This window comes from Antedon mediterranea, chromosome 9 (genome assembly GCF_964355755.1).
Source record: "Antedon mediterranea chromosome 9, ecAntMedi1.1, whole genome shotgun sequence".
Taxonomy (NCBI): domain Eukaryota; kingdom Metazoa; phylum Echinodermata; class Crinoidea; order Comatulida; family Antedonidae; genus Antedon; species Antedon mediterranea.
In genome coordinates, this window is record NC_092678.1 from 1,193,836 (window position 1) to 1,209,443 (window position 15,608).

Consider the following 15,608-nt stretch of genomic DNA (forward strand, 5'->3'; position numbering starts at 1 on the left):
TTTTACTTTACTAAATTAATTTGTTTAAACGTCAACTTAAAACTGTTCTCTTTTTTTTTATTATTAATAATGCTTGTATTGCATTGTTAAATGTTAGGCGCTTTGTTGTTTGTAGGGCGCCGTATAAAAAATTACATTATTAGATAGATAGATATTATATTTCTACGATTTTTAAAACGCAAAACACGTTTATAAACACCGAATATGACGTCATAAGAATCATTTCCGTTCCGACGAATGGCCCTTTACGCGTCATAAATGCGCTTCCGTTTTGGAATTTCTCAAGCGGAACTACACCCCTTCGATAGAAATGGAAGTGGCCTTTTCTTTATTTATAGAAAATGAACGAATTGCTAATGATTGCGCCACACAGCCCCAACAACATCAACAAAAACAATATAAAACTAGCTGTTAAAATGAAATGTTCATTGTATGAATACATTGCCCTGTGCACCAGAGAACCAACAACTAGGCAACCTCACTGTTTTTTCCTAAAAGTTCAGGTAACTAGTTTAATTGAAGGAAAAAGTTAGCCTAGGCCTAGGCTTAGCTAGAGAGGATCTAGGCCTAGTTAGAGAGAAGCCTAGTCTGCTGAGAGGGGAACTGGGTGGGCTATAGGCTAGAGAGAGTAGTCAGGCAAGGCACTGTGCACTGCTCAGTCATGCCCCGGGAGCTCAGTGTGAGAGACAGGCTGTCAACTCTCCTTATCTTGATTCCCTGTTTGAAACTGTTTTGAAAGGCGATATAGGGGCCTATATATAATTATAATCATATATTTCATATCCTAGGCCTAGTAGTACAGTTCATGACATATGGCTTTATAAATCGGTATTCTTTTAATTCTTATAATTTATATTTTTATATAGTCCTAAATAACACTACACAGTTTTAACTATAATTTTCAATATTTTTTTCCAGATTGTTTTAAAAGGTGAAAATAATGGGAGGCCAAGGCATACGATTTGGACGAAAGACAGGCGCTACACTGAAACGTCCGCGAGGCGGAAGACGAAATGTGTCGGCTCATTACAGCATACGTAAAACTGAAAAGTATGTCGAACCACAAAACGAAGGATTGATTTCTGATACGTTTGCTGAGCAGTTTGATGATGGGGACTTGTGCAGTCAACTTGGTATAAAATACTTTTACTATATAATTGTGTAAACACAGACTTAAGCTCTGTCTACACTATCAAACTTGTTTGACAAAAAAAAGTGTGGTGATGTCATATCACTACAATATTTGGGTATATCACTACCATAATTGGACACATCACACTTTGATAGTGTAGACAGAGCTTTATGTCTTTTGTAATACTGTTTTCATGATTTGAGTAAGTAAGTAATAACTGATAAGTGTAATTATGCTTATTTTTTTCTTTATATTTCAGATAACAATGGAGTTGAATATTCCCTTAACAAGCGCAAAAGATGGACCATTCCTGGATTTCTTAAAGAAAATATTGTGACCAATCCAATGAATCGTGACAATTCTTTTCAAGTTCGACTTGTGGAGCGTCAGATTCTAGGGGATTCATCTAAACGGGCGGACTGTATCGCTGTGCACTCAAGCAAGGAAGAAAAGCATACCCATAAACCGTGTAAGACATTCTCACTGTTAGAGGATCTCATCAAAGATGCCCCATCACAAAAACAAAAGTCAAGAAATAAGAAGAGATTTACAGATGAAGAAAGCATGCCAGAAGTTGATATTCCTACAATGCCAGAAATACGATATGAAGTTGCTTACCCACGATCTCTCGATTCTTTTCCTAATTTTAATCCTTCAAAAATCAGTAAATGTAAGTCAAATTTATTATTGTATATGTTAATTTTACATAATAATATGTTTTGTTTATTTTTGTTACATGGGTGACCTTTTCTGTAGTACCAGAATTTTCTCAAAAAGGGCTTGGTATACAACTCGCAATAGGCCTGAAAATACTATTTATTTAATAATATGATGCTACAGTATTACTAATTTTATAATTTATTTCTACGCAGAAAAGTAAATAGGAGTGTTTTTTTTATTTCCAGAAAACAGGTTAAATAAACTTATATATTGGTTTGTTTTATTACAGCAAAAATTAAAACAAAACGAAACAGACTAGATTATCTGATGGAAGATTTTCTAGACATGGAAGAAGAATTCTGGGAAGAGAATGACGATAGTGAGGAGAGAGTGCAGTGCGAGAATGAATTTAGACGGCCTGCTACAAATTTAGGAGACTTTATTACATCTCAAGGGGGAATTAGCTTACAAGTAAAACAGCGAGAGAAAGAAATTGAAGACAGACATTTTGAAAAAAATTTAAACGAGAACGAGAACAGAATATGTCCGAATCAGGCAGCTAAACAATCTTGGTTATACTTTGGAAAAGACAACAAAGTTATAATTCAGAAGAAACAAAGAGAACTACCAAAGAAGAAAATAAAAGTTGCCAAAAAATCTAAGAAAATAAGAGAAGAAGATGATGATGTAGAAGACAACAATTGCCAGAATATTCCAAATATTTGCATAAATATTTGCAGAGATTCTTGCGCTTCAGAAAATCTGCTAGAAGAGTTTGGCCAGGAGTATGTGGATGGAATTTGCCAACCAAGAAGGTTTATTATTAATGTAACAGAAAGTGTACACAAACAATTAACAGACAGTGACCAGCTTAACGTGGTGAGGAAGATGAAGTTCTGGGGATACGAGTGCTGTGTCATATTTACTACTGAAGACTCTTGCCATAATTATATTAAAACGAGGTGAGTATAAAAAACAAGCATTCATCTCATGAAAATCCTCAATTATTTCACAGATCAAATATAGCTTTGAAGTAACATATTCTGTTTATATTGAACCGTAAAAGTGAACCAGAAGTTTGTCCTCCGTCTGATATTTTTTAACATGTTTATACTTTATTTTAGGTTAAGCTTATTTGGGTTAAAACAATCAAATACCAACATTTACCTGGATGCATTTCAGCCAAGTCTTGACAACAGCAGAGTGTACACCGTGTCAGAGGTCATTGACACGGTTAAACGACTTATTGCAGTTAACCCACCTAAATTGTAAGTTTGATTATTAATACTAAATTTTGATGTAGTTCATAATGTTGTTTAATGTGTCACATAGTAATGTCACTATAATAATAATATGTCACTGTAATATATGTCACTGTTATGTGTCACTCTATGTCACTGTTGTGAATATGTCATTTTATGCCACTGTTATAATAGGTCATTCTATATCACTATTATAATATGTCACTATTTCTTTTTCAGGTATGACTTTGATTCTTTGTCATTTGAATTGAAGCCAGAGATGCCATTCACAAATCTGAGGTCTGTCCTAAACCTGAATGTTGAGGTCATGCCCCCTTATCTTGCCCTTAAATGTATGCAAGATTTAAACACAACAGCTGCTAACACTCAAGTAAGTATCGACCCCATACCTATTATAATATTAAATCTTACAAATATGTGAAAATAACAAATTCAGTTTAAACAAAACTCCTAAGTTATTTATTTTGTTTGTTTCAGCTTGTAGGTACTACTGCAACACACTCAGATACTTGTGGGATCTGTGATGAATACCTATCGCCCTCTATCGTACCATACTTGGCCCTCAACTCTTGTCAACATTGGTTTTGTGGTGAATGTTGGCGGCTACACATTGAGAGTAGAATACAGAGGGGAGACCCTTTATTCCTTTGTCCAGTGAGTATTTCAATCATCTTTACACCCTGTTCACACTAAAGCCGAATGTCAAAGTTCAAGAGTTAGTGTGAACACAATTAATAAATATGAATACTATAATTACAATATTGAACTTATTATTAGCTTATATTTACATCAAATTTTCAAGTTTATTGGAAAAAACTGAATTTGTTAGTTATTTGTTAGTTATTTGTTAGTTTGAAGTTAAATACTAATGGTTTAATTGTGCCTCTTACTTCAAGGGTCATAATTGCAAATCACAAGTGGACGACCTGTCGTTGATGTCTCTTATTTCTGGGGATCAGTTCTTAAGGCACAAAGTACATGCTTTGAACCGATACGTTGAAAGCAACCCAGAGTGGTACTGGTTTCCTAGACCACAGTGTGGTCGTGTGGCTAGGATCCAAGGTTACGCCAGTGGTCATGGTTTCTTGACCTGTGATTGCGGTCTGGAGTCGTGTCTCGAGTGCAAAGAGAAAGTCCATTGGCCAGCTACTTGTCAGCAGTTTAAAGAATATCAGGAAAAAATGAATCTAAAACGTAAGAATTTTGATTTTGCATAATAACAGTTTCAGTAGATCCTCAGAACTGTATCTGTAAATTTAACAGTATCATTGGCGAATGCTGTGATACAATGTCATATATGTATCACAACTGATGCCTGTATCGGGCCATAAGCCTATCTAACCTTAAAATAAGCATGCTATGTGATACATATGTGACACTTTATTCCAGAATTTTCCTATGATACTTGACAAGAGTATGTGCTGTACAGAGAACCAATTTAAATTTCAAACTTTCTTTTTCTAGGTTTTCTCGAACAGCCCTTAATTACCAAGGTGCAAGTGAAGCGATGCCCTGCATGTCACCAGCCAATGCAAAAGAATGGAGGTTGTAACATGGTGACGTGTCGATGTCGCCATATGTTTTGTTGGCAGTGTCTCTATATAGTTGATTTCTGCAAATGCCATTCAATTGGTAATTTTAAAAAGAAATTTGAGGTAATTTACACCAATTCTTATGGCCTCTTTGTGAGACTGAATAAGTGACGGATGTTATAGTATACATAATAAGTGACGGATGTTATAGTATACATAATAAAATAAAATTAACTAATTAAACAAATTTTCTTTATAGTTTATCAAATTGGAACCAGTTATTACAGTGGTCGCCAAGATGAGTTTGTTTGACAAGGCATTGCACCATCATACGTCATTTGGAGGCCTGAAAAGGAGACAATTGAGAAAAACAGCCAATTCTGTTGTTGTCAAAATGGTATGTGCAGTGCTTGTATATTGTGTATTTTAGCTTTTTGTGGCAGTATCTAATATTAGGAGAAAGTAATGGTTTAATATATGAAAATGTAATGTAAATGGGGGAAAAACCTGTGACTTGCAGCCTACTGGGCTGAATTATGCACAGGTATGGATGTAGTTCCAGACTTAATATTAGTAAAAAAAAAAATGTTTGTACAAATAGCGTTTCATACGTATACTACTTGAGCTTGGATACTCCGTCTGGGGAAACACGTACAAGTCACATGGTTTGACACCAAGAATTCTTGGTGCATACGATTATCCGGTTGACTAGTTTCAGCCGGATGCGATAGCCTACTTACCCGAAAATATATTAATATGCTTTTTTGGAACAACTAAGATGATGCGCATGCGCTATGTTACGTTTAGACGATGTAGAGAGATGTGTGCTTTTGGGTACTCTAACTCCAACACATTTTTTTGCGTGATGATGAAAGTTTCCTGAAGGCTAAAACTGATTTGATATGCCTAGTAGTAAACATTTGATGGGATTTTTCCCAAGAACATGAAAACTCCTCTTGATATGATGGGCTAGCTTCTCCGCAAATCAAATATTCAACAGATCATTATGCGGAGATAATTTGATTCATTACCACCCGCCCAGAACCCTGCCCTCTGTGGTAGCTATGTGACAGTGGTATGTACCTATTTATCATACAAGTACGAGTCCTAGGCTTAAGACTAGATATGTAGGCCTAACTAACAAAAACACTTGGCCACACTGTAGGCCTATAATGTCACAATATATTTCAACAGTTGTTATTTCAGTCTCGATTGTACTTAAATATGTACTCTTCTTAAAATCAAATGACGTCCGTCGTTTGAACATCGGTTGATTCGAAATCCATATTTACATACCGCCCGCCCCATATAGCCAAATACGGTATGACAACCTACATCATTCTTATCGTATGTTTGCAGTCTGAAAATCGATTTGTATACGTACATCACAAGTCTGTATTTCCAGACAAAAATCTAACCGTTGACTGGTGGACTAACATAAAACAGACAGACTTTAAGCATGTCTTAGCCTGGACGACACATATCACAACTTTCTACTCCCCTTAGGGTCCTTTTGTGTCGAATGCTGGCACCAAACAGTGTCCGGCTTTTAATCATTAAATACATTTTATTTTTGTAGTTTGTAAAATACAAAAGACTTGGCATACAAAACCAAACAGCGGCCTCATCGTATGATACAAGTAGGCTTCAAGATCTTCTAGCTCTCACTCAAGATGTTTTACAGTTCTTTTTTGAGGTAACATTTTATATCCTTTACAGTATATGTATTGTTATTTTGTTTGCTTAATTTAGTGATATGATGTTGTCGAATGGTAGTAGTCGGTAGTTTGGTTTTTTGATGGTTTGGTGCTGGTGAATAAGTATAAATGTTTGTTTTATGATTCTATATTTAATATAAATTTATAATCTCTGTCGACAGGCCAAAAGGATTCTGGAATATGGGTTTGTTGTGATTAGCTACTATTCTAGACGTGATCATTGTCAAGAAATGTTTTACCAAGTTTTGAGACTGGAGCACATCGTTCAAAGAATGGAAGAGGTAAATATACTGTAGTCTTCTTAATCCTGACAACATAGAGGTATTATATTACAACTAGAGAGTCAACTAGGTGAAAGGGTAGGGACTCCTCAAAATGGTAGTATGTGACTGGGTAGTGTGCATAACATCAAACTGGCATATCTGATGGGATGCAGCCATATTTGGTAGTCCCTCTCCATTGCGGCTCTTGCGTTTGGAGCTGTTATTGTGTTGAGTATACTCTGTAATCGTAATAGACTAATTTGGCTGATTTATCATTGATATATGTGTAGTGGAGCTGTAGCTTGGTGGTTAACACGCTGGCCTTCCAATCCTGGATTTAATCCTGACCTAGTGTCTTCTTCTCTTCTACTTCATTCCCTAAACCTTGTTGTATATTTCCGCAAATATATTGTATGTTTGTAATTATATTTTTGGCTGTGATTGGCTTAAATAGAATATAACTGTGTATAATTATAATAATGATAATAATATAACTATAATGTATATTTGTTTGTTTCAGATCTTGCAAGGTAATTGCAGACACTACTCACTTGATGCAACAGAGACAATCCTTAGAAGTTTGTTGACATCTGGAAATAATGACCTTAAACTCATGGCACAAACATTAAAGTCTAACCTGCGACAACCTGTCCATTAAACCAATTATTCAAAGACATTACATTGTTGTTACTTTGTAGGTACACACCTAATTGGTGGCTTAGGCTGCTTTTGTGTTTTCTTGGCAGCTAGTATGATTTTATATTTTCTTCTTGCGTCATGTGTTTGTATAATTTGTATTATATTTTGTAAAATGTCTCTTTTGCTGAATAAATAACAATAATAATAACTCATTTTGTCTGCCACATAGTTGAAAGTTGTTCAAAGTTGTGTATTCTATGTGAACAAATACTTTATACCCTACACCTCTTAGTCTACAGTTGAACCAATATTACTTTATTAAAACATGGGGATAATATTTGTGTTTGTTGAATTGTTTATATAGATGATAATGTGAAATCTGATTATTTCCACAAAAAAATTGTTGATAAAATGTGTACTTTACTTTATTATTAATTGTAAACTTTAAAAGTTGTACAGTATTTCAGTTATGAAACACTATGATGCAATAATATGACCTTATATTATAAAATTGTCTTGATTACTTTCTTTTTTTCATTAGAATTTGTTTAAATAGAGGTGCCGAATTCGCTCCTCTTAAATTTTGATGTTAAGATGCATTTTAATAAAATCACAGGACCCTCAACAATATTCTAGTGCAGTTACTGCATATTTTAAAAGAAAATAAATTTTGTTTTGACGAAATTTGCTTTCCATAATATTCATAAATCAATTATTTTTTGACGAATGTTGCCTTTCATAATATTCATAAGTCAATACCTTGTTTAACGAATGTTGCCTCCCGTAATACTGAATCAATACATTTTTTTAAGGATGTTGCCTTCCATAATACTAAATCGATACCTTGTTTGACAAAATTTGCCTTCCATAATATTGAATCAGTACCTTGTTTGACGAAATTTGCGCTTCCATAATATTGAATCAGTACCTTGTTTGACGAAATTTGCCTTCCATAATATTGAATCCGTACCTTTTGTTTGATGAAATTTGCCTTCCATAATATTGAATCAGTACCTTTTGTTTGACGAATTTTGCCTTCCATAATTTTAAATCAGTACCTTGTTTGACGAATTTTGCCTTCCATAATATTGAATCAGTACCTTTTGTTTGACGAAATTTGCCTTCCATAATATTGAATCAGTACCTTGTTTAAATTTGCCTTCCATAATATTGAATCAGTACCTTTTGTTTGACGAAATTTGCCTTCCATAATATTGAATCGGTACCTTTTGTTTGACGAATTTGCCTTCCCTAATATTGAATCAGTACCTTTTGTTTGACGAAATTTGCCTTCCATAATATTGAATCAATAAATTGTTTGTCGAAATTTGCCTTCCATAACACTGAATCAATACCTTGTTTGACGAAATTTGCCTTCCGTAATATTGAATCAGTACCTTTTGTTTGACGAAATTTGCCTTCCATAATTTTAAATCAGTACCTTGTTTGACGAATTTTGCCTTCCATAATATTGAATCAGTACCTTTTGTTTGACGAAATTTGCCTTCCATAATATTGAATCAGTACCTTGTTTGACGAATTTCGCCTTCCATAATATTGAATAAGTACCTTTTGTTTGACGAACTTTGCCTTCCATAATATTGAATCAGTACCTTTTGTTTGACGAAATTTGCCTTCCATAATATTGAATCAGTACCTTTTGTTTGACGAATTTTGCCTTCCATAATATTGAATCAGTACCTTTTGTTTGACGAAATTTGCCTTCCATAATATTGAATCAGTACCTTGTTTGACGAATTTCGCCTTCCATAATATTGAATCAGTACCTTTTGTTTAACGAACTTTGCCTTCCATAATATTGAATCAGTACCTTTTGTTTGACGAAATTTGCCTTCCATAATATTGAATCAGTACCTTTTGTTTGACGAAATTTGCCTTCCATAATATTGAATCAGTACCTTTTGTTTGACGAAATTTGCCTTCCATAATATTGAATCAGTACCTTTTGTTTGACGAAATTTGCCTTCCATAATATTGAATAAGTACCTTTTGTTTGACGAAATTCGCCTTCCATAATATTGAATCAGTACCTTTTTGTTTGACGAATTTTGCCTTCCATAATATTGAATCAGTACCTTTTGTTTGACGAACTTTGCCTTCCATAATATTGAATCAGTACCTTTTGTTTGACGAATTTTTCCTTCCATAATATTGAATCAGTACCTTTTGTTTGACGAATTTTGCCTTCCATAATATTGAATCAGTACCTTTTGTTTGACGAAATTTGCCTTTCATAATTTTAAATCAGTACCTTTTGTTTGACGAATTTTGCCTTCCATAATATTGAATCAGTACCTTTTGTTTGACGAAATTTGCCTTCCATAATATTGATTCAGTACCTTTTGTTTGACGAATTTTGCCTTCCATAATATTGAATCAGTACCTTTTGTTTGACGAAATTTGCCTTCCATAATTTTTAATCAGTACCTTGTTTGACGAATTTTTCCTTCCATAATATTGAATCAGTACCTTTTGTTTGACGAATTTTGCCTTCCATAATATTGAATCAGTACCTTTTGTTTGACGAAATTTGCCTTCCATAATTTTTAATCAGTACCTTGTTTGACGAATTTTTCCTTCCATAATATTGAATCAGTACCTTTTGTTTGACGAATTTTGCCTTCCATAATATTGAATCAGTACCTTTTGTTTGACGAAATTTGCCTTTCATAATTTTAAATCAGTACCTTTTGTTTGACGAATTTTGCCTTCCATAATATTGAATCAGTACCTTTTGTTTGACGAAATTTGCCTTCCATAATATTGATTCAGTACCTTTTGTTTGACGAATTTTGCCTTCCATAATATTGAATCAGTACCTTTTGTTTGACGAAATTTGCCTTCCATAATTTTTAATCAGTACCTTGTTTGACGAATTTTTCCTTCCATAATATTGAATCAGTACCTTTTGTTTGACGAATTTTGCCTTCCATAATATTGAATCAGTACCTTTTGTTTGACGAAATTTGCCTTCCATAATTTTTAATCAGTACCTTGTTTGACGAATTTTTCCTTCCATAATATTGAATCAGTACCTTTTGTTTGACGAATTTTGCCTTCCATAATATTGAATCAGTACCTTTTGTTTGACGAAATTTGCCTTTCATAATTTTAAATCAGTACCTTTTGTTTGACGAATTTTGCCTTCCATAATATTGAATCAGTACCTTTTGTTTGACGAAATTTGCCTTCCATAATATTGATTCAGTACCTTTTGTTTGACGAATTTTGCCTTCCATAATATTGAATCAGTACCTTTTGTTTGACGAAATTTGCCTTCCATAATTTTTAATCAGTACCTTGTTTGACGAATTTTGCCTTCCATAATATTGAATAAGTACCTTTTGTTTGACGAATTTCGCCTTCCATAATATTGAATCAGTACCTTTTGTTTGACGAAATTCGCCTTCCATAATATTGAATCAGTACCTTGTTTGACGAATTTCGCCTTCCATAATATTGAATAAGTACCTTTTGTTTGACGAACTTTGCCTTCCATAATATTGAATCAGTACCTTTTGTTTGACGAAATTTGCCTTCCATAATATTGAATCAGTACCTTTTGTTTGACGAATTTTGCCTTCCATAATATTGAATCAGTACCTTTTGTTTGACGAAATTTGCCTTCCATAATATTGAATCAGTACCTTGTTTGACGAATTTCGCCTTCCATAATATTGAATAAGTACCTTTTGTTTGACGAACTTTGCCTTCCATAATATTGAATCAGTACCTTTTGTTTGACGAAATTTGCCTTCCATAATATTGAATCAGTACCTTTTGTTTGACGAATTTTGCCTTCCATAATATTGAATCAGTACCTTGTTTGACGAAATTTGCCTTCCATAATATTGATTCAGTACCTTTTGTTTGACGAATTTTGCCTTCCATAATATTGAATCAGTACCTTTTGTTTGACGAATTTTGCCTTCCATAATATTGAATAAGTACCTTTTGTTTGACGAAATTCGCCTTCCATAATATTGAATCAGTACCTTTTTGTTTGACTAATTTTGCCTTCCATAATATTGAATCAGTACCTTTTGTTTGACGAACTTTGCCTTCCATAATATTGAATCAGTACCTTTTGTTTGACGAATTTTGCCTTCCATAATATTGAATCAGTACCTTTTGTTTGACGAAATTTGCCTTTCATAATTTTAAATCAGTACCTTTTGTTTGACGAATTTTGCCTTCCATAATATTGAATCAGTACCTTTTGTTTGACGAAATTTGCCTTCCATAATATTGATTCAGTACCTTTTGTTTGACGAATTTTGCCTTCCATAATATTGAATAAGTACCTTTTGTTTGACGAATTTCGCCTTCCATAATATTGAATCAGTACCTTTTGTTTGACGAAATTCGCCTTCCATAATATTGAATCAGTACCTTGTTTGACGAATTTCGCCTTCCATAATATTGAATAAGTACCTTTTGTTTGACGAAATTTGCCTTCCATAATATTGAATCAGTACCTTTTGTTTGACGAAATTTGCCTTCCATAATATTGAATCAGTACCTTTTGTTTGACGAATTTTGCCTTCCATAATATTGAATCAGTACCTTGTTTGACGAAATTTGCCTTCCATAATATTGATTCAGTACCTTTTGTTTGACGAATTTTGCCTTCCATAATATTGAATCAGTACCTTTTGTTTGACGACATTTGTCTTCCATACCAATCTTATATACCCAATGTAAACTCTGTGGCCTAGGAATTCTCGTTGTTTTGTTATTGATTTAAAATTCAGTGTAATCATGCTTATCAACAATGTGTTTAATATAAACGAAGGGTGGTTAGAATTAGAGAGTGTTCCAGGTAAGAATTAATGTATAGTTTATTGATAATAATTGATAAACCTGATCCTGGTAGCCGCTAGTACTAGGAGCCTCCCTAGTAGTATAGCCTAGGGCCTAGGCCTAGCTAGTAGTAGTAGGCTAGGCCTCCTAACTAGGCCGCTCTAGCCTAGGCCTAGTAGTACTGTAGTACTAGGCCTAGAAGGCTAGCCTAAATTAAATTTAGAAAGAGATTGCCTATCCCTAGGCTTTGATAGCCAGCCTAACTCCCTCTTAAGCCCATTCGGTCTAGCAGAAAAGGATCGAGCCTTTAAGTTTAATTGAAAAATTATTATGCAAATGTTATTAATAATTAATTATGTCTAGTTTCCCTTGCATGTGCCACAAATTAGGTTCCATTATTGCAAATTCACATTCTGTTCCCAACCTTAAAATAACTAGTATCACCCCATCCCATCCAAACTTTTTCTCACATCGAATGAACAAACTAGTTGACAAGACTTCATTGAAAATTAGGTTCCATTGCATTATTGCGAATTTAAGTTTATGTTATGTTAATATAGCTTTATAATTTCGCTCACCCATCCCATCCAAATTTCTTCCCATATTATATTATGAACAAACGAGATGACGACCTTATTGCACAATTAGTTTCCATTATTAGCAAGTGTTTCCAACATCAAAGAGTGTTAAAACTTGATGAATTAATTAGGTACCATTATTTTGTGCAAATATGTTTAACTGTACGTTTGTAGTGTTACGTGACCTATGAAGAGATTGACGACCGAAGATGACAATTCAATATCTAACTCATCTTTATTGCAAAATTAGGTTCCATTATCTATTTATGTTCTATAAATTATCTATAAATGTTTTAGCGCCAAAGGTAAATTGACCCAACCCCTGTCCACATAACAATAACATGCAGACACGGGTAGCCTTCCCATCATGCATAACACAATTAGCTTGCCAGAATGTGCTATTAGGCGACCTAGCTTTGCGTGATACAGACCATGCGAACTTAATTTGGCAAGTTCACTTAATTTGGCGTTACACCGGCTTTATCATCTATATTCGGTCTTACCAATCCTGTTAGACCATTGCTATAAATCAGTCTTAGCTAAAACCGTGTACAGTAACAAATTGAGGGCATACTTTACGCGTACAGTACCAAATAAGGTAATATTCGTCAAACTTTCTCTTGCCGAACACACTGCTGATGTTTTCAGAACATTCACATAAGTGGGTTAGCGTAACCAAATAACACAGTGCAGTGGCCATATTACTTTCAGAGGCCAAGTAAATTCATAACTTGTTAACGGACAGTGATATGGATATACATTTTGCATTATAATGTCTCCACCTTCAACCCCTCCGATAACACTAGGCTAGGTAATGTTTCTTCCTCAAGCTTCTACATATAGCTAAATGCGGGATTATTCGGCCCAGGTGCGACAGGACCCATTATTAGGCCGATGTATGTCTGACTAAGAGTGGCTTCTAATTCTGATTTTTTATATGAAATAATGTGAAGTACATGATGCTAACATTATTTGTTTGTTTTTATTTTGTGGATTTTTAATTGTTTGTTTTGTGTCATTTCTTTTTAGGGGTGTAGGCCTACAAGGAGGTACAAACAAGGAGGATGAAGCTGCAATCATATTTACTTTTGTAATTGTATCAATGATCTGGGGATCGAAATATCTAATCATCTGAAATGGAATGAGCACGTCATCAAAGTTGTCTCTAAATGTAATCGCAAACTTGGTATGATTAAGTGGCTATGGGTTACAATGCTCCTATCAGTATTACTAGGACGTTATTCACCTCCCTGGTTAGAACCGACCTTGAGTATGCTAGCTCATTGTGGAGTGGCACATCCAAATGTAACATGCAACATTTGGAAAGTATACAGCGTAAAGCTACCAAATACATTTTGAATTACCCCGATCAAGATTACAAAGAACGTCTAACCTTGCTCAATTTACTGCCCCTATCATATTGAAGAGAATATATGGATGTTAACTTCTTCCATCAATGCTTGCTTAACATGAATGATCTTAATATCAAGGATTTCGTTACATTTTCTGGAGACAATAATGGTCGTGCAACAAGATCATCTGTTGATGACCTCAATCTTACTGTTAGAAATGGTCATACTGAATCACATAAATTGATGTATTTCCAACGCATTGTTCCCATTTGGAATCAGTTAGATCAAGATACTAGAAAAGCACCTACGTCTTGCAGGTTTAAGCTAGGGGCTAAGAAATATTTTAATGACTTATTTACCAATACGTATGAAACTGGCAATATGTGCACATGGGTGTCCTGTTGTCGCTGCTGTAAATGTCGGCCAACTTAGTTTAATCTTAAATAATACAAATTTATTAATTACTATTATATTTAAATATATGTGATATATCGGGATTCATTAAATGTGATATTTATTCGAAATGTGTGACCATTCCTATGGTGTATGTGTGACTTATATATTATTTTTTAGGAGTGGAGCTGTGGCTTGGTGGTTATGATGCTTGGCTACCAATCTAAGGGTCCTGGGTTCAAGTCCTGTCATATGTCAGGGTTTTTTTCTCATGACAATTTACAACTCCACTCCCAAAGACTTAATAATAAGTCTTTGTTTATGTAGAGCATCTTGTGTATATGTTTGTCTTGTGAAATTTTAAATAGTTTATCCATCCTGTAATTGGCGGGTTACTCGCTGTTGGATGAGTATGAAATAAATAAATAAATAAATAAATATTTATTATAATGTTATAAACCTTTTCATTACTCATTGTGCAATTTGGGATTGGACCGTTCTAGAGGTGCTTACCACCTGTTTGTCCCATCCTTCACTGAATTTAAGGCAATACTGGATATGAAACTTTATTGTGACTTTACCAAAATAAAAGACGCTAAAGAAAAATTGTGCTGTGTGAATATTAATCTAGGGTGCACATCAGAAAGTTACATCATGAATGTACATGAGAGGTACATGCACGTTGAACTTTTTCAATCAGTCGGCAGTTTAAAACATTTCAATGATAAAATATGAATTGGTAATTTATAGAAAGATGTGAAGTATTGGAATAATAAAACTACAGCTGCTTACGAACTTGGAATAAACAAAAAAATGCACATGGTGTTAATCGAAATTAGATTATGTGCGCGAACACTAATATACCAAGAGGTAACCGTAATTTACGAAATACATTATGTTCCAGGAATATGTGTACTTAATTAAAACTACAACGATCAGTCGAGACAGTTGGCCGGCTGCCGAGACTAAACTCTCTTTTAAGTTGGCGGCTCGGCATGGTATTTGCAGATCAACTCAACTCTACATGTGTGGGTGGGTTAGTCACCATCTAACATATCTTAATTATCTTCCTCACTGTTGGTTGTTTGAATTAAAAGTCAATTTTTAACAATATATTCCTTATGGCCAGGAATCGATGTGGTTATGTTTTCACGGTGCGCAATACAAAATTACGCGGTCTACGCACGATTTAACGAAATCACGTTTGTAATCATATCTTCACAAGCATGAATCACAATTAAATAAAATTTGATAC

At 34.2% G+C, this 15,608-nt stretch overlaps 1 protein-coding gene and 1 long non-coding RNA gene across 2 annotated transcripts; both read left to right on the forward strand.

The window, feature by feature from the left end:
* The first annotated feature begins 347 nt into the window (after positions 1-347).
* LOC140059117 (uncharacterized) lies at positions 348-7,844 on the forward strand. Its single transcript, XM_072104958.1, has 13 exons — positions 348-503; positions 919-1,133; positions 1,392-1,802; positions 2,082-2,754; positions 2,917-3,060; positions 3,274-3,424; positions 3,532-3,708; positions 3,951-4,248; positions 4,519-4,709; positions 4,846-4,983; positions 6,166-6,282; positions 6,466-6,585; positions 7,088-7,844. The coding sequence occupies exons 2-13, from the start codon at positions 941-943 to the stop codon at positions 7,223-7,225; spliced, it is 2,751 nt and encodes a 916-aa protein (XP_071961059.1). The 5' UTR covers positions 348-503; positions 919-940; the 3' UTR covers positions 7,226-7,844.
* Positions 7,845-11,906: 4,062 nt separating this feature from the next.
* On the forward strand, positions 11,907-14,484 carry LOC140058730 (uncharacterized). Its single transcript, XR_011847046.1, has 2 exons — positions 11,907-12,049; positions 13,638-14,484. It is a non-coding gene; the product is annotated as an uncharacterized lncRNA (long non-coding RNA).
* Positions 14,485-15,608: the final 1,124 nt, after the last annotated feature.

Bases quoted from the DNA above. Each gene is read 5' to 3' on its own strand.
- LOC140059117 (XM_072104958.1), top strand. From the start codon at position 941: ATGGGAGGCCAAGGCATACGATTTGGACGAAAGACAGGCGCTACACTG. The intron at 2,755-2,916 runs GTGAGTATAAAA...ACTTTATTTTAG, and splicing joins CATAATTATATTAAAACGAG to GTTAAGCTTATTTGGGTTAA. The intron at 3,061-3,273 runs GTAAGTTTGATT...TTTCTTTTTCAG, and splicing joins GCAGTTAACCCACCTAAATT to GTATGACTTTGATTCTTTGT.